Source organism: Siniperca chuatsi, linkage group LG24 (genome assembly GCF_020085105.1).
Source record: "Siniperca chuatsi isolate FFG_IHB_CAS linkage group LG24, ASM2008510v1, whole genome shotgun sequence".
NCBI lineage: Eukaryota > Metazoa > Chordata > Actinopteri > Centrarchiformes > Sinipercidae > Siniperca > Siniperca chuatsi.
In genome coordinates, this window is record NC_058065.1 from 12,630,807 (window position 1) to 12,650,873 (window position 20,067).

Here is a 20,067-nt window from a genome sequence, read left to right on the forward strand (position 1 = left end):
TCCTCAATCTGTATATGTCAAAAAATGAAAATTTAATCTAGTCGCATTGTAACCATTCACTCACAGTCTATGCAGCAGATTTGCAGTTTATATAGTTTCAGTTACATAAAACTATAGCGACAGACAGTGTATGCTCACCGCGGACGGACTGTAGCAGCAGTATTAACAGCTTTTCCAAGCAAAGCAGAGGCAATGTGGGCTCCAGGGCTTTTACATATACTAACAAGGGAACAGAGATATCATGCATGACATGATGTGTGATTAGTGAGGATGACATGGACTGTACCAGTGCAGCAGAGCATGGAGCGATGGATTACAATTACTGTGTGTGCAGACTGGTTTTGTGGATCCATAACTGACTTGAACTGTATGACCCATAACTGTGACTTAAAGGGATAACTGAACAGAGGCTGTAGTTACGTGCAGACTTTGTTTGTTACAAAATTGGGGTTTACACCAAAAATTTAACAGGATTTTAATCAGATTTTTCAAAGGAATAATAGGTTTCTCTTACAGTACTGCCCTACAAATTAGAGAGCAGTAACTACAGAAGCAGTGAAGCAGGTAAAAAGACTAGAAAGGTCATAATGCCGTCATTTTATGTCTTTTAGGCTGGTTATAAAGCATTGTCAAAGAAGCCACTAAATACCTGAAAAAAATGCAGACACTGCAATCTGCTTTTGGACAATCTTCAGGGAATGTGCAGCAAAAACACAGTATCTACAAACCAAGTGTGTTCTTTCAGCCTTCTTGTCCATTTAAACTAGTTTGTCTAAGAAAATGTATTTTATTTAGATTATTTACAGTCCAAAATGTGTTTTAACAGAAGCTTCACCAGATCGCTTTGCTGAATGGCAAAGCTAAGCTTATGTGTCAAAGTGGCTTCTAGAGTCCACAGGTTAAAGAATTGCGAAGATGGAGGAAGTAAAATCCCATTCACTTTTCAATGTTAAGTGGCTCATTGGAGCACTTCTGCGACTTAGACTGGAGTAAAAACTCTCCCGATTGAATCATCCGTACAAAATATGAACAACTGCATTAGCAAATATCTGATTCTTTGATAAAAAGTAGAAGGTACAAGCCTGTGGACATAAAAAAAGTTGGGGATATCTATGACTTCCAAGGTGCATTCGAGAAATAGTTCAAAATCCTGTAATGTGCGCCATTAATGGCGGGCTGAAGCTAAAGATTGCGCAGTTGAGAAAACTGACAGTAAAATCTTCAGTTTAAATAAATTCACTTTTGCATTTTGGGTAAATTTTGAATTAATTCAGCAACTACTACGCCGTGTTTTGTTCACAAATTCAACAATGACGCGTATTGAATTGGCTACTGCTCTGGCTGGCCTCTTTTCCATAGCAACGGCAGCCAAGGCTCATAGATATTGTAGTATTTAGAGGCATCCGCCATGCCTAACTGATCAACAAAGTTGCGCTATGTAAAACTAATGGTCATAATATAAACCTCTAGGATTGTTTAATTATCCAGACAGTTACATATTTCTATGTTAAGTTACAGTGAGGATAGAAAATCACTTTGCAACACTATATAGCCTGTGCGCAGTTAGTAGTTTGGTTTTTAGCTCTGTCTTACTGAAAATTGTACATGCTGTGTTCACCGAAATACTACATTTCTATGGCCTAATAATTTTATATAGAAAAAACTGACCAAGTACTATATAATAAGTGCATTTTGGCTTTGTAGGACAGAGTAGGTCACAGAATATTTCAAGCACTGTACACTTGTAAGCCTTTGTCAAACAATGTTGTTCTGATGGAGTCACTTGAGGCAAATAGCTGGAAGGCCTAAAGTACTGTAGATGATGATTTAGTAAACAGTTTGTGATGAATTATTTTACAGCACATTTATTTTGAAGTGAGCTGAAGATGTGAGGCTAACCCCCCACAGCCCACTGACGCCTTCAGTACTCCCTGTACAGTGTGCCTTGGACACTGAACATATGGGAGTAGAATGGTCAGCTGGGATATCTACGTCTGCATACATGTGTGTGTGCCTGTTTGCCAGAGCTGATAATGCATAATGCATTTGTCATGCCAGCCAGACCAAGCAGGCATAAAAGCCCTTTCTTCTTAATCGAGGCCCACAGGGTAATGTGGTAATACAGATGGGGCCTGTCATGCTTTTCTGAAAAGCAAGAAGAGGAGGAGGATGAGCAACATGAAGAGGAGGAAGAAGGATTCATCTGGCCTCTGTGGATCATGGTTTCTTCATTAGAAGTGGAAAATTGGGTTGATAGACAGATCAATAGGTAAATAGGTATGTTTCTTCCCATATTGATTAGAAGTTGGTTTCCTTTCAACTTTATTTTTCTCTTTGAGAGATGAAAGAGAGCTAAACAAGCTCTCAAACTGAAGTATAAAAAAGAAATAAACAGTACAGAAGATGGGAAAATATGTCCTGAATATTCTCTTTTACAGTGGCGTCATCATTACCTATGCACCATCCCACATGAATCTGCCATGTGTTATTTGGACATATGGCAGGTTGGCTCAGCTTTTGTGATGGTTGTGTATTTTCAAAAACTCACACTCACTTCCAAAGGCGGGGGGGGGTTAACAGATTGAAGGGAGGCTGGAAACACTGGACTGTAATTATTTCCTGCTGTATTGATCTGGTAAAAAAATCTAACCGAAAAAGTATTGTTTACTGTAACTCAGTAGACCAAGCTGACTAATGTCTGTCTAAAACACATTCTATGGAGATTCAGAGTACCTTGATTATCTGCTGTGGTGTAAATTAAGGACAATTTCCTTCTGATTGTCCCAATTTCCAAACGCTGCAGAACTGCAAAGCTGTAACAGATCAACTTTCCACCCCATGCTTCCACTTTTGTGGTCTTTCAATTTTCTCCATTTCCACTGTAAATGGGTCTCACAGGGGGGGCAGTGCTTCTCACTGTCAGCTAGGTTTCCTCCAGGTGTTTCCGCACCATAATCCAAGCACATGCAGATGCATTGGACTAGTCTACATTGCCCAAATGTGTAAATATTGTTCATCTCTGTCCATCTTTGTCTGATGGTGAGAGACTGGCAGTGTATCCTGGGATTTCCCAGTGCATCTAAAAATACGCTCCAGCCCCTGGTTACCCTGAATGAACAATGGCTGTGTCTTATGTATTTCTCTAGAATTTGTACATTGTGATTATGTATTGTCCTGTATGCCTTCAATGCCAGATTTCCCCAAATGGACAATAAAGATTTGATTCTGAGCCTGAACTTGGGCCCGATGCCCTGTAATGGTGCCAGACAGTACACTACAGTAGTAGGGTTAGAAATGCTAGCCAGTGACCACAAGGATGCCAACAGGAAACCCTTGAAAATTATTAATTATTAAGCAGAAATCAACAGAAATACTCCTCTTCTGGGTGCAAGGGTGGTGTAGGGTCAAAATACACCACCACAGAGACATGGGCTCAATTCCTGGTACTAACAGTACTTTAGTACATGTTCACTATCTTAGTTTAGCATGTTAGCATGTTAACATTTGCTAATTAGTGCTAAACATAAAGTACAGCTAATGGGAATAAGGAAAATATAATAAACAGCTAATAAGGAATGTCATTAGTTTTGCAGGTATTTGGTCATAAACCAAATTAAAATTAAAAAAAAGTTAAGATATCACCAAATGATTACAATTCATCTTGAGGGGAACATGAATGTGTGCACCACATTTCACTAAAAACCAAATGTGTCAAAACTCAGGGTATCACCAACGTCATTAGGATTCATCCTATGGGGACCATGAATGTCTTTACAACATTTGTGCCAATTTATCTAGTAGATGTTGAGATATTTCAGTCTGGACCAAAGTGGTGGACCAACCGACCAACATTGCTATCCTTAGGGCCACGCCGCTAATGTAGCTAAAATGTGTGGGAGGGAAAATATCTCCAAAATTTAAAAGTATTGTTGTCTCATATTATCAGCATTGCACTGTTGAAGCTGGATGCTGTATTTTTGAATGAATGCAGATTTCAACCTAAAGATCACAGAGAACGTATCTGTAGGCATAGTACAAGCTACATTGTGAAACTAAATTCAGAAGTGCAACCGCATTGTTGTCCCTCATTGTCCAGTTGGTGGAGCAGAACATGCTGTTGGAATTGAATCAACGCCTCCCAGCAGGCCTTCAATAACCAAAACTGTTTGCATCAGTGGCCCAGCACAGCAGGTGCCTGGGGACATAATACGCAGATGTGCACACATAAACACACCCGCATGCACTTCAATTCTGCAATTCATATCAACACTGAGAGCACACAAAATGACTGTGAAGATGCTGACGATTTAACAATATAGAAAGTCTTCATTGTCAACGAACCATTAAGAACAATTGAAATGAATGTAACATGGGTCATGGATTCATTAAGTAGCTCTTTCCAAAATGTGACAACTAACGTGATTCTGTTACATGCAGAGTGTAGTGCTCTTAATTGACAGTGCTGCTGTCTGTAGATCACCAAATAGTAACACTAGTGGCTACTAGTTCAATTAAAGTAATGCTCTGGCTTCCTTTAGCAACCACAGGGTTCTTTTTTTCTCTTTTCACCTTTTTATCATCCTGTATTTGTGCTGGGAGAATTTACTTAATATTTGTTCTCTCTCAGCATCAACTTGCTTCATATTCACTCTGGTGCCGATGCTCACACCTGGAAGCTGCTCTGTAAAACGACTCTTCTTGCTGGATGGCGAGCAACTTTACTGAGCAAGGTCAGGGGTTAAGCACACTGCTCCGAGGCACCGTTTCATCAGGGAAGAAGGAGTATAAACATGCAAAGTTGAACATAATTATGTGCAATCTTGTGCTACATTGAGGCTGTGCTGAAATCTAATAAGGACAAGGCAGCAGCAACGCTTCAGTGTAACACTATGGAAACCATAATAATTTCATTGTACAGTGCAGATAAACAAAGAAAATGAAGATTTTCCCAGTCTTTGAAGATTCACAAAAGTGCTGTGAATTCAAAAAGACTCCGCTTCACACAGAGGTTTTTGACAACACACCATTTGGCAGAACGTCTAACCCAGCCAGATTCCAGACACGTCCGATCTGCTGGTCACAAGCCTGCAAAATAATACAAACCAACTATTACACTATCTCACAGGGGTAAGAGAGCTCTCACACATGCACTGTGCTTAACCTCATAATGTGTGTTGTAACTACAACAGCTCAACCTGCATTTACACCATTGTCTGAAAGAGGCTCTGCAGTTGTATTCAATAGCACTCCAAAGGGAGAAAATTGTTTGTGTGTGAGACATGTATGTGTGTGTTGTCTGTAGACTAACTGCAGCTATTCACTTCAATGATGGCACATAGTATCCTGTGGTGTAAAGAGTGAGAGAGCGAAATGGTGCATGGGAAATATTTTCAAGCTTGTTTCAATGGATCTAATAATGTCATGAAACAGATTAGCACTTGTTTGGTGTTCACTTTTTGGACCCATTAAAGGGTAGGTTCACAAGTCTATCTTAAAGGTCCTGTGTGTAACATTTAGGAGGAGCTATTGCAGAATTGGAATGTAATACTCATAAGTATGTCTTCATTAGTGTAAAATCACCTGAAAATAAGAATCGTGTTTTCATTACCTTAGAATAAGCTGTTTATATCTACAGAGGGAGAGGGTCCCCTTTCATGGATGTCGCCATGTTGCACCGCCATGTTTCTACAGTAGCCCAGAATGGACAAGCCAAACATTTGCTCTAGATAGGGCTGTTCGCGTTCGTAGTTTCTCCTACACGCTTGGAAGGGGAGGGTGATGTGAGCGGTATTCAAATGGTTGCAAACTGCAATTTCACCTAGAAGATGCCACTAAATCCTACACACTGGACCTTTAAAACAATACTTTAAACAATACTCACAATACATTTTTACACAGAACAAGAACTGTGTTTTTTGTCCCCCATCTCTTACATTGGAATCAAGTTAGGAAGGGATCTCTTCACGCTCAGTCTGAACAGGAGGAATGATTACAGCGACCAATAGCTTTTTCACTGTACATATGAGCATGAGCGTGATTATCATATTGAGATAGACGAAAAAATGCGAACCTATCCTTTAATGGTATTCACTGGGACAAATTTACCCAGGATATTATTTGGCATCTTAAATCAATACAAAAGTTGCATGGCAATGCATCCAATAGTTGTTGAGATATTTCAGTCTGGACCAAAGTGGTGGACCAACCAACACAATGACATTGCCATTCGTAGAGCCATACTGCTCGCACTGCCCCACATCATGTTAACACTACCTAACAGATTAGCGTATATGTTTGTGTCTGTGTGTGTTACTTAGACATTTAGAGGAGGTAGAAAAACTTCACCAGCTTGCTGTGTGGCAATAACAAAATTAAATGTCTCGAATCAAATTGACCTGATCAACACCAGATGAAGGACATGCAGTGAATTTGTAGGGCGGGTACATCATGTGTATTCTGAGAAAATATGTTGTGTGACGTGTTCTTTACAGGAACATGGAGTTGCATAATGAAAAACATGTTTTTTGTATAGATAACCCAAATGTTGTTGCCAAGCAAAATTAGCCAAGATCCTACATACTGACTGCAAATGCTATTAATTGCCATGGTAACACAGTAACTGCTCCAGGAAGCATGCTGGAGCTTTTCTGATTTCAAAGGTAAATCTTTCCTCCATGGATGGATGGATGGCTCTGCCTTCAAAGAAAAGGAAATAGACTTGTTTTATTTGTCAAGGAGACAAGTAATGAATGATGATAACCTTTGTTTTAAACTTGATTATTGATTTGATTTTTGGAGACACATAACTACAGGATGAAAGCACTGACAAATAAAATACAATGATTGCATAAATCTCACGTGTCCCAGATCCAATATGTGCAGCTACCATCACTCACTCTTCTTCCTTCTGGCTCTTGCAGTGAAACCAACAGTCATCGATGTGGGCATATATGTCAACAGCATCGGGCCTGTGTCATCCATTGATATGGTGAGTTAAAGCTTTCTCTCGCTCCCTTTCTCCCCCAGTCACAGATACACATTTGTCCAATGTCCGACATCAGCATCATCATACATGAATGCTGCCATTTCTCACGCTGTATTTGGAGGTCGTGTGGGCCGCCGCAGCTGTTTCTGTGCTGAAGAAAGCCAGGAAAGACAGGTGTGGACGCTTTGTTCACGTCGTGTGTATCAGCTCGGATTAAGAAAATGAGTGAGTTTAAAAACCCAGAAATGTCATAGAAATTCTGCTATGAAAGCTGTCTGCTGTCGAGTCAGACAGCAGTCAGTGTCCCTGTGGAGGGGAGAAGACCTCCTCTCGGGCTCCGGCATAACAAATTGTCGTTTTCTTCCAGATTTTCTGCTTTTTAGCTTTATTTAGTAACTGGATTTTTTGCATCAGCATGGAATTTCCCAGAACAAAGTTTTAATGGTAGGGAAAAAACATTTTTTGGAAAAAGACCAGGACATGAATCGATGAATATTTCATTATAAAAGGCCTGATCAGATGCCATAAAACATAAGAAATGCTGAAACTGAAAGCTTGATGAGCGGTAATGAGAAAATAGCTATACTTTTCAGACAACTGAAAGCATAAGCAGTCTGTTGTTTGGCCTTGAATGAAGTGCGGTAGACTAAATGAATGCAGCCTTTCATTATGTGAAATGTAAAGGGCCACTCAAATATGATATTTATTTTTCTGCTTGAAAATTCTCTATCAAAACATCTTAAAAGTATTGCTTTGCAAATATTAAATGAGCTAGACATGATAATGAAAACGTTTTATCTCTGAACCTACCAGATCACCAGATGCTGAGTTGAGACTGTTGCCTGGCAACATAAAATATTTCCAGATATAAAAGCAATGTAGCCTTTTTTACTGTCAGCACTACCCTGCAACTTTTATTAGTTAAGACTACATCTGCTCATTCAGAATTAAATTACAAAAAAAAATTTAATAACTGCATGGTCCAATGTGCATGGTCTAATTGCCAATAATGTACAGGAATGACCAGTCCAGTCATTCCTGTACAGTATTGGCAATGCTGTGCATGTCTTTGCCATTACTGTTGTTATTACTGTTATTTTATAGTTAATATCTACTGGCAAGTAAGAAAACAAGCATGTTCATCATGCTATTCAGATAAAGGTTTGGCATAGTGGAATACATTTTAAATGAGTGCAACAGTAAACAGTAGTCCCAAATTAACCCTATTAATTTTATGCCAGAGCATTACTATGCAGCCATTTAGCAGAGGACATTTAGGATTCCTCCCAAAGTGCAATTGGGTAAATTCAATTTAGGATGCAGTTGTTTTTGTACTCTGAACTCCGAGGAGCCAACAGGAGATGCACAGTCACTTTGGAAAATACTGTGAACTTTGTAGTCACCGTAGACAATGGGATTGGTTGTATTTTCCTAAACTATCATTAATCCCTTTACATGAAAGAGAGAGTGACAGAAAGAGAGAGAAGATTACCAAACTGGGACCTACACACAACATCTATTGGAGAGATCCCTCCTCTGTTGCTCTTCCTGAGCTTCTTGGGGAGATTTTCCTTATCCGAAATGAGGGTCTAAGGATAGACGGTGTTGTATGCTGTACCTGTGGTTACTTTGGTAACAGCAACTATGGTTTAAGTCCCAGAATTCTGGAGGCAGTGAACACTTGTTGAGCAGCTACTTTGTCAGGATTACAATAGAAGAGCAACTGGTGTATCTGTTTCCAGTGCAGCCAAACAATAAAGAAGTCAGTCAATTATTGGCCTTTCCCTTCAAGCCACAAGCGACCCCAATACGACTGCATGGTGTGCATAGCGCTAACAGCAGTGACAAATACATTGCATTTTCCTTTGGCTTCTTCACAATAAAAGCCACCCCATGTTTCGCCAGTTGAACGCTTTTACTTTAAAGCAGCAGCAGTAGGAAATGTTCTGTCTGCATTTGCAGTAACTTAATACAGCTCTGACACAGTGTAAAGAGAGTAAACAGCAAACAGTGAGGCTGATATCAATGAGATAAAATTATGCTGAACCACATGCTAAAAAACTTCATGTAAAGCCTTTGTGCTTATATAGGCAGCTTGAATCCAGCACGGGAATGGCAGACCCCGCCACTAATGAAAAACAACTATATAGAGCAGTAATTACTGAAAGTAAATACATTGAGCAAGTTCACGATTCTTGTAATCTGTATAGGAACCAAATAAAATTCTTGCATCAAGGCACTCTCTATTGGCCATTGCAGGAAAAATGCTGACCATAAATAGTATCAGAAATGGGGTTTGATTCCATATAAATCTTAAGGATTACAACTACACTAAATGAAAACAAAATTAATTTTGTCATACATCAGACAATACAATAGACAATAAGTCTAAAAAGGTCTGAAAAAAGTGAAACGCACACAGTACATATATCCCTAAAGAAACTGAACATAATCTTGACAAAGACACAATCTGTTGCGGGGCTATTGGATTGGATTGCATTACATTACACTACACAGGTGTTGCTTTTATGTCATCCACCCCCTGTGTGTTGTGATTTGCACAATAAAAGGATAATGTATAGCAAACTGGTCATTACTTGAACTGAAGCCCCTGCAGGATGATTTAGCAAGAAAATATAAGGCTCTTGATAACACTAAAGGGGCTTATTTTACCATGATGACTTCTTTCCCGCAGGATCCTGCTTATTATATGGCTGCTTACAAAAGACATCAATCAATTGACACTGCAGATGAAACGGATAAAATGCTTTTATTACAAACTAAAGCCACAGAGAAGCTTACATCGAAAAGCAGGACTGTCTGCACCAGTGAGCAACAACTCTCTGGTAGATGCGAGCTTATTTGAAGAGAAATCAACAAAACCGACCAGACGCCCATGGCTAAAAGTGAAGGAGAAGTCTGAGCAGACCTCAGATTACCTTTTACTGGCCAATCAGAATTGAGTGTTCAACAAAGATGTGTAAAAAATTAAGCAAAGTGCCGTAGTGCTACTGTATATTGCACTTGGCAGAGATGCATTGCAGGAACAAGGACACACATGTAAGCTGAGTTCCACAGAAGAACAACCTCAACAACAGCTGAATATCAAGTATGTTATTGCTTTTATAGGCAACATTTTCAGTAGCATCAAATAATAAACCAATTTATAATTTGCACTTTAATTTAACTTTTTAAAACAAATAATAATAATAAACTTGATTTGAAGCGCCTCACGACACTTTACAAGAACACAGATTTGGTGATGGATTTTAAGCACGGCTCTAATGAAAGGCTGGAATCAAAATTAACGCCCAGGTCGCAGAGTTCAGAAGTGGGGCAGATGTAGCAGTCATCTTAACATCAACAGTGCTCTTGGTTGTTGCATCCACGATTGTGATGCCACAACAAAGAGCTCTGTTGGTGTAAAGTTTAAGCATAAGCAGTTGATGAGTGACAGAGGAGGCATGTAGTGTTAATTTTGTCGGCCATTTTTTTATTTAGTCTGAGTCCTGTGTCAGATGTCCTTGTTAGTTTTTATCATATATTTAGTCAACCTCATTCTGTTTTTGTTTTTTTGTCAAGCAAGTTTTAGTTGACTGAAAGTCTGGGCATGTTAGTCTTATCTTAGTCGAATAAAACGGTAACTATTTTCGTATATATGAAAACTTTTGACATTTTAGTCCATCTAGTCTAGCCGAAACCAATCGTTTTTTGTCATTTTAATCATTTTCAGCTCCTTCACAACAATTTGCAAGCCTAGCTTAATGAGTTCGTTTTGGCTATAAAACACAGCCTACATAATGTAACACCACCACCTTACTAGTTGACTTAATATAGCTTGAAAAAAAACATCGTTATCCTAGCTCAATTTCTTTGGGTCCGAGCACTGAGCCACGGGTACTCCTTAGTTGAGAGGGGCAGGGTTGGATTTAGATCCCTTAATTTTATACTTTCTTCAGTGGTTTAAAGGCCCTGAAAACATATTTCTCAGTCGTCTTCTGACTATAAGTGATTGCGTCCTACATGAATAAACAATTCAAAGTCAAAGTTTCAAAGTTTGCCGAATTTCAAACAATTTTGGAGATTTTACTTCAGAGATTTCTGTATTTCTGTTTTTCTCTGTGTTCTTCTCAGTGGTTTGAACTGGGCGGGGCTCAGTTGGAAAAAGGTGATGTAACTAATCTCTATGCACCATTTGAATCAAAATCTGACTACAGTTGGATTAAACTCTTAATTAACAAGACCTAAAAATGTTTTTTATTGTTGCTTTTTTATTCAGATATTCACTGTTACCAAGAAAAACATCCAGGGGCTTTAAGACTGGAACTAGAAACGGGGCTTAGTACTCAGTCATGTTGGTGAGGAGGATGCTAAAGCTACAAAATGTTTGTTTTTTTGACAAAATGGTTTTCTTGTTGCTAAGCCATACATATTCCTGCTACAACACTAAATTAAAAGGCACAACAGGTACAGAAAAGTAGCAGAAAAGAGTACTTATCAAATATAACTCTTGGATTTACATGCTTTGGGATGAAATGCATCCTTAATTTCATTTCATTTCCCATTTCTAAATTCAAAGTTGTTGGCAGAGTTGAGCTGTTTCAGGATGTCCTTGTTTCTATTTATAACTGCAACTAGCTATGCAAATGATGTTTATTCTAGCATTTATTTTAAGTGAGAAAATCGCATAAATTTTACATTGTACGTTTGTACTGCAAATGTCCATCTGTACAAATCATGTAGACTCTTCGTCTCCGTTATTTCTAAGTTACTATTTGAGGAAGAGAGTGCAGCTTCTACAAAATAGGACAACGAGCCACACACATACAGTAGACACACACACACAATCAGGAGTAATATAGTTGTTGTGAATTCAAAACCCCTATAGTAGGTCAGTGAAGCACAGCTGGGCTCGAAGTTTGTTTCAGTGGAGAACAGGATCCCGCTGAGACATTCCAGTGATTTTCTCTGTGTAAGCGCTGATTGGCTTCACCCTGTCAGGGCCGATGGACGCTGGTCAGTGGAATGTGAATCCCCTGCCGCCCCCGGGGTTGACTGGACTGGAATTAGTGCAAAGTCACAACTCTTTTATCTCTCTCTCTCTCTCTCTCTGTCAACCTCTGTTTTTTCAAAGCTCCACATTCACACTGTACTGCACTCCTTTTGCGTGAATCCAATCCATCATTTGGCCTGAGACCTCCATTTAGCGTGTTCGCTCCCTTCATGGGTGTGTATCCCAGTGTGTGTGTGTGTGTGTGTGTGTGTGTGTGTGTGTGTGTGTGGCTTCCACATGAAAAACCAGGTCAAATCCCTAGGGTGTATTAGATGCATGATCCATATCGATCATGCACGCATAGCAACTGTCTCCAGACGTAGTCAGCGACCAAACTCCAGGAAGCTTCTTATCTGCCTTTGAACAAAACACATTATCTTTCCTCATTTGCTCCGACGGTAATGGGCACTGGCTGGGATGATCCAATGCCAAATTAAGCTGATAGAAATTTAGGACATACTGTGATGAATGGTTGAGTGATTAAACAGCATTAGCGGCATTAAAGTCAAGTGAAAGTGCTGGGCTTTTATAGCCGGTGCTGCTGGGAGAGTCAGATAACACAGCCGGTAAACTGACAAAGATAGACGCACTTTGACATCGACACTATGTTCTTGTCGTCTGTGCTCGAGCCAGTGAGTGGGTGGCGTCTTGAATTTGCCGCTCTACTATTGAGCCTGCCAGTGTGTATCAACCAGGCGTAGAAATTATTAGGACCACCTGCTCTGTCCATGAAATAGAATGATTACGTGAAACCGAGTGGGAGCCACGATTCCCTATTGATATCACCAATACTAAACCCTACCTTCGATAACGTATTTGATTAATCAATCAATTGTTTAGTCTATAATGTCAGGAAACTGAAAATGTCCATCTCAGTTGCCCCCTGAAATGGCTCAGTTTTGAATGAATTAATGTACGCTGCCATCCACGACTGTTAAGTGAATATTAGGAGTTGGATGCATCAAGATAAACAGTTGGTGGCGCTAATTCTCCAGTAAGTGCCATTAAACCACTGCAGAAGAAGAAGGATGTAATTGTTTCATGTATTAATGTGAGGAAGGTTACAGTCTCTGCCGCCGTGTGTTGTCTCTTCGTTTGGTCACATGCTTCATGTACGCCGTGATTTATTGTTGATTTTATGGTTCCATTGCACTGTCGCAGTTTGTTTTTATCCATACATCGACTCTTCCACCTCAGCCAAGTGTAATATTTTTTTTGCAGTATTTAGATTTTTTAAATTTTTTTTCAGGCCTTTTTATGCTCAAATTGCAAATGCGCATAAAAACAGGTGGATGGAAACGCACTTAACAGTAGCTACAGCCCTGGTGGTTTTGATACTTTTCAGTGTATATTTAGAAGGCAGCCAATTCATATCTATGATGCAACGCTGTCTGATGATCCTTTCCTAACCTTTAAGGATAAATTTGGCAATATTCTATATGTTTCTTATTATCAACAAAACCCACGAAAATACAATAACCAACAATGAATTGATCCTGCTAACAAGAATTGTGTGTGTACCAAAGCCTGATATGTCTTAGTCCTCTGTACCATAGAGCTCCATTGTTGCCCAAAAACTATTAAAAACACATCAGTGAGCTACTGTTGCACTGGGTGACATGTTCCTTCATCACCATGAACACACACACTGCAGTTTATTTTGACTCAATCCCACATACACCATCCTGCTGCGTTAAGAACTCACTATCAAATGTGTATTAATCCGCAGATGAAAATAGTCCCCAACAAATACACTATTTACTTCGGTTTGAGTGACGATTATCTGCACTGCAACCACTGGACTTCACTTTCTGCCGTCGGCCAGAGAGGAAATACTTCCTTCAAACATCAGGGAAGACTCTTCACAGCTCACATCTGACTGAAGTGTCAAAGCAGATCATTTTCACCTATGTGGAAGTATCGGGCTGCTATTTGTGGCCGTGTGACATTTGTGTTCAGCTCAGCTTTTTAGCACATTCACAGTGACAACGCACTATATCTATTTATAAAGATACGTTCTTACTGGAAGTCGCTGAAAGCTTGATTGGTCATCATCATCATACTATGCGGATCCCATGTTGATGCTTTATTTAGTGCTTCTCTCCAGCGGCAAATTAAGGGTGTAATGATGTAAAGATGTGCTTTGACCCTCTTCTCAGAGGTGAAATGGCTGACTACTGAAGGCCACAGTCGATAAAGTACATGAAGAGCAGTGTTGGAAAATAACAGACAGTATGCGTGGACACACATATGACAAAAAGGTCATCTAAATGCAAGGCGACAACCAAACTAATTGAGCAGAATGTAGTGCCTGGTTGTGCAATAGCTTCACTGAATATATGTAGGTTATATTGCTTTCAATTCATCCTATAGTTTTTTTTATTTATTTAAATGAGTGTAATGGAGGCCAATGGAAAGACTTAAATTTTCAAAATGTCTCAGAATCATGGTAACATGGCAATTAATGTATTTGTAGTATGGGGATGGTTCAATAAAATATAATTTTTTTACTGTTGTAGCTGGTTGAGGTGGAGCTCATTTTGAACTATTCTGTATCGGACTGCAACTAGTGATTATTTTCATTATGGATTCATCTGCTGATTAGTTTCTCCATTAATCGACTGATTGTTTGTAAAAATTCAGAAAATAGTGAGAAATGCCGTCACAATTACCCAGCGACACCTTCACAGTGCTTGTTTTGTCTAACCAATAGTCCAAAATTCGCAATTAATAAAAAATCAGACAGATCATTGTAGTGGAGTAAAAAGTACAATATTTCCCTCTGAGTTGTAGTGGAGTAGAAGTAGAAAGTGGCATGCAAATAAAAGACTAAAAGTTTTTACTTAAGTACAGTACTTGAGTAAATGTACTTAGTTACATTCCACCACCATTTTTTTTGTCTTTCCCTAACATGTCAGTCTGAACTGGTGAGTGGAAAGGGATTGATACATCCAGTACAGACAGCCATCTACATTAGTGCAGATAAATGTGTTTACATGAATAGTCTTTGAAGAGATGTCAACCCCAGCCATCCCTGTTTGACAGATGCAATATTTCAAAGCAGCTGTGTGTGTGTGTGTCTGTATATGCATGTGTGTGAGTGTGAACTGCTTTCCTTTGTGCTTTTATTGTTCGGACTGATAAATCCACTGAAGTACTAAGTTCTGTTTGAGTGATTCCAAACACTTTTTTCTGCTTCCTTTCCCTCGTCTTTGATCACGTCTGCTCATTGAGATCCTGAATTTATTTATTTTTTGTTCTACTTTAATTTTGTGCTGCTGGCGGAGGCTCGGCTGATGAAGACAAAAGACTCATTTTCATTTATTATTTTCACAAATCCTTTCTCATCCAGGTTCGAGGTCATTTGCAAAGACAAGCCAACCAAATTAGCCGACACTTGAGTCCCCGACATATCGACAATGAACACATTCATCATTCCATAGTTAAAGGGAAAAGAAAGAAAAAGCGAGGGACACTGAGTCAGAGATGGAGAGGACAGATTATTATTCTCATTGGCATGCCATCAATCTAACACAGCCCTCAGTCCACTTGGCATAGAGATCCTGCATCTATTAGTCAGCATGCACGTTTCAAAGGTGTTATTACTGGCCCAAAATGTGAAGAAGGTCACGGCAATACAGCACAGCAGTACTTTTAATTTGCGATCAAGTGCTGTCAATTCACAGTGCATTTTTATTTTGTTTACAGTTTTCTCCAAACGACGAGTGAGCAATCAACACTGTAATGATTTTCACAGTCTCTTTTGTGGCTATTGTGGTGGGTCAACAGCAACCTGGGCACTGTTTGTTTTTAAATAATTTTTTAGTTTTTATTTCATTTTGAAACCAGCTACCTGTGACGGCACCCATCTGTCACTCAAAGTGGCCATGTCCTTACTTATGTATAACTTTAAGCCTTAATATAATTTTAATGGGTGAGTTATATAAAAATTCACCCCCCGTACAGCTGTCATGAACAGGGAAATTAGCTGCAGAGACCAAAACAGTTTTTTGTACCAGGCTGTAAACATGTTTATTTCTGCTGTGAAGTTGGGCATTTTAACAAGGGGGCTTATGGAGATTTGACTGTCTTTTGGTGCCAGCCTCAAGTGGCTATTCAAGGACTGCAGATTTTGGCACTTCCGCGTTGGCTTTATTTTTCAGCCCAGGTGGTTGCTGCTTGAGCGTTATGCACTTCTCGCAGGAGATAGTACCCGCTCAACCCAAGTTACATATTGCAAGAATAGGCGATCGGGGCGCGGAGTGGGAATGAAAGATGCGCCATTCTCTGTATTACAATTCAGTGTACCATGATGTTGAAGCTGTTATTTCAAAGTAAAATAGTTGCATAATGTTGCTTTAATAGTGCTGCAAAATTAAGCTTTTTTGCTCTCAGTAATCATAAGATATGGTCTTTGTTTAGCCATTGCAATGTCGGTCTGTTGGTTGGTTCCACCACTTTGGTCTAGACTGAACAGTTTGATTTAGTTGTTGACTGATCTCAACAACTATTGGATAGATCACTTTTTATCTAGCACAACCATCAGGTCAAACTTTGGTTTATGACCAGATGAATCCAAAACTAATGAGATTCCCATCAGCTCCAGCTGTACCTTGTGTTAGTGTTAATTTGCAAATATTAGCATGCTAAAATGCTAAGCTAAGGTGGTGAACATGGCAAACATTATACCATCAGCATGTTAGCATTGTCATTAAGGGCATTTTCATCCAACTGCTTTTATGTGCTAACCTGAGTGGAAATATCGGACAGCCGAAAAGTCAAACTATCGCAAAAAAGCATTTAGAATTTAGCTCAAAGCTCTATTGTGCCTAAATACAGCCTCACAGAGCTGCTAGTATGAATGTGGACTCTTAGATAAAAACAAAAACAATTATAACAAGACTAAGTTTTTCCTTCATGGTGTTGCAAAATTAAGCTTTTTTGCTCTCAGTAATCGAAAATTGAAAAGGGTATATTTGAACTAACATAGGTTGTTTCTTTGTTTTGGTTTGGATGGAAAAGGGACAGACAGATGAAATGTACATCCTGGCTTGATAAAAAATGTGCTATCTGCCTGTTAAAGCAAAGTGCAAAATGATGTTTTCTCCTTTTATTTCTTGGAGAACAAATCGGCTGTTTATTAATTTATTTAATCATGTTTCTCTCTGAAGTTTCAACTCTTCACTTCCTCTAAACAGTGACGTTTCTTGAATCTAATTTTGGCAGATAGGTTGAATTCCTGGCATCTCAATCAGTGGTGATGGGATGCTCTATAACCACTTATGTGATTAAGGTTAATAAAACAGCTGTTTTGCATAAAAGCTTGCTAAAGGTGGGGTATGTGATTCTGGAGAAATCCAATACTATGATATAGCGCAAACAACGACACAGCAAGTAATGTAACTAACGTTAGCTAGGTTGTGGGTTAGCAGACTGTCCCCACAGCTGCTGCTGTGAAGCTAACAGCCAGAGAGGACGAGACGTTTCCCAGAGCCAGCAAACCAGCTCCAGACAGCGATTCTCACAACTCTCCTGCTACTATAGCTAACATCACAACAACAGCATATCCTGGCAAAGTAGAAAGTAAGCTGAATGTCCGCGGGCAAGTCATTTAACGTTACCTGACACACAAATCATGGATGGAATAGTGTTGTGTGGCCCGGTCAGAGCCACTTTGTTTTTTTCCCATTTACAGAGCCAGGGCTGTGTACAAACACCAGAGTTTTTTTCAGCACACACACTGAACGGACAGCTAGCGGACCGTGAGGAGATATTCGCTGAATTTGACAAAAAGACATCTATTGGATTAGAATCGCATACCCCACCTTTAATGTTACTTTAAAGTGCATTTCATAGACTTTCAATTCATGCAAATGCTAAATCGTTAAAAAAAACATGGTTACCCCTTTAAACCATGGCTGTAAATATGAATGGGAATTTCTGAGACCAGGAAGGGGAAAAAGTACTTGCTGGACCCTTGACTCAAGGATTTTCATGTTTATCCTTGTTTTATTCATCCCCTGAAATTTTGGTTTCTTAGCAAACACACTCAACCTGTACATGCACTTAAACCTCAACAGAATGAAAGAAAGTGTGCACCCTCGGTGCAACAGCAACAGGGGACGGACTCACTGAATAATTGAGTCCACAGAGATTGAAGGACATCCTGAACCTCCACTCTGAAAAGACAGATGAAGCTATTTTTGTGGTGGGGACACTTACAAGTAACAAACAAAAGCACACATGTATTCACTAACACAGATACACACACACTTGCAAGACTCTATCTATCTATCTATCTATCTATGGTTTGTAAATATACACACATGCACACACACTCATGCGGGGAACGTACATCAAAGGCTCCGACCCTCTTCAGAAGAGACTCTTAGACTAAAAAGGAACATTGTGTTTCCCTCCCTCTAATTCTCCTTTCATTTCTGTTCAATATTCGCTGCTCATTTTTGCTTTATGCACTGTTGATAATGTTTGCAAATCTCTTATGGGTTACTTGGCAGTTTCTTAGTGTTAAAGAATCAGTCTGATTCCAGGGTACAGATATTTTTAATCTCACTGTTGTTTTATTTGATTCAAACTTCATTTATCCAGAAAATAATAGGAGTTTTTGCAGCTATGCCAAAAATAGATGTTAGAGATAAACATTGCACAACATTGTATGTACGCAAAAACTGCAGTTCAAGTGTAAAAAAAAGTTGCACAAAAGGAACTGTCACATGTCGGAGTTGATTGATAAGGTTTTTAATTAACTGCAGTCAACAATATTTTTATATTAACAATGGAACAAATGCTATAACAAGTTTGCTATAACAACTTAAGATTTGTGTAGAAGTAATCTCATGTATAAACCTCAATCACTTCTAGATCTGGAGAAATTCAAGAACAAATGTTGCTATAAGTGCGTCAATACAGTGGCCTGTTATTAAACTCCAAATTAATAAAACGACGCACAAAACCTTGCTCAACAAAAATCAACAACAAGGTGCCATTCGTGGAGGGAGGTGTATTCAAATTCAGCTTGTTATACAAGTATTGTTTTAGAAAATCTTAAGAACTCCTTGAAGTTTATGAGGCTGAGGTCTAGCTATATAAGATTAATGAATTATAAACAGATGCAGTATGTTTTGCATATGTTTATGCAATGTGTACTGGTTGCAGAGGGGGGTTGATTCAGGTTGACATTGATTACTTGATACCTCATTTTGGTATACACCTTTATTCAATTAAAGGTTCATGCAAAGTGCCAAACATCACTACAAGTAGGGCCAGCTCTGAACAAGCTAAACAAAGCACAGACAGTTTCTTAATCAGTCCGCCTCGAGATCATTTTATCATCACTGAGAGGGTGAATCAATTCAGGACACAAAACACATCTTGAGTTTCATAATGAGTAAGATGGTAGTGTATTTTCCTGATGATACTCCGCAGCCTCAAGAACAATAATGCGCTTGGAGTTCACTTGTTCACTGAATACAGTCCCTGTGAGGGTCCTTAGATTATTTTGTTCTGTATTATTTTAGGATCTCACCAGTCTCACCAGCACAGACAATGGCTACCGTGCTGCCTCTTTTCAGTTTTGACTGGATTTAAAGGCGACAACAGCCTGAGCAACGCTAAGCATACCGATGATATATATTGCTATTGAGAATTCATTGCACTCTTGTATAGCAGAGAATTTGTGCTTTTTCCAGATGTCAAACATCACTTTAAGTGCCTTTTAATGCAGCCTTTGTGCGTGGGTGTGCAGGTGAAAGTGTGTGTGTGTGTGTGCCGGTTGGCGTTTTTTGTAGCTTTCCCATGCTTGACCTTCAATGATGTGACTCATTTAGGTGCTGGGAGAGTGAGGCTGAAAAAACTCACAAGAAAAGGTTATCTGATTGCAGCGCAGAAGGTTGCTGTTCTTCGCCTCTTGCACCAATACAGCATTAAGACAGCCTCATAAGTTAATTCAGAAAAATGAAATGGCATTCATTGTGCTTAATTACATTCTCTGAGGTGGATGAGAAATCTC

At 39.2% G+C, this 20,067-nt stretch overlaps 1 protein-coding gene across 2 annotated transcripts in view; it reads left to right on the plus strand.

The window, feature by feature from the left end:
- LOC122871851 (gamma-aminobutyric acid receptor subunit gamma-3-like) overlaps nucleotides 1-20,067 on the plus strand; it is a 94,886-nt gene that overhangs the window by 22,581 nt on the left and 52,238 nt on the right. For both annotated transcript variants that reach the window (XM_044187320.1, XM_044187319.1), the window contains exon 3: nucleotides 6,921-6,988. In XM_044187320.1, coding sequence (XP_044043255.1) covers nucleotides 6,921-6,988 — 68 coding nt within the window. The remainder of the gene's footprint in view (nucleotides 1-6,920; nucleotides 6,989-20,067) is intronic.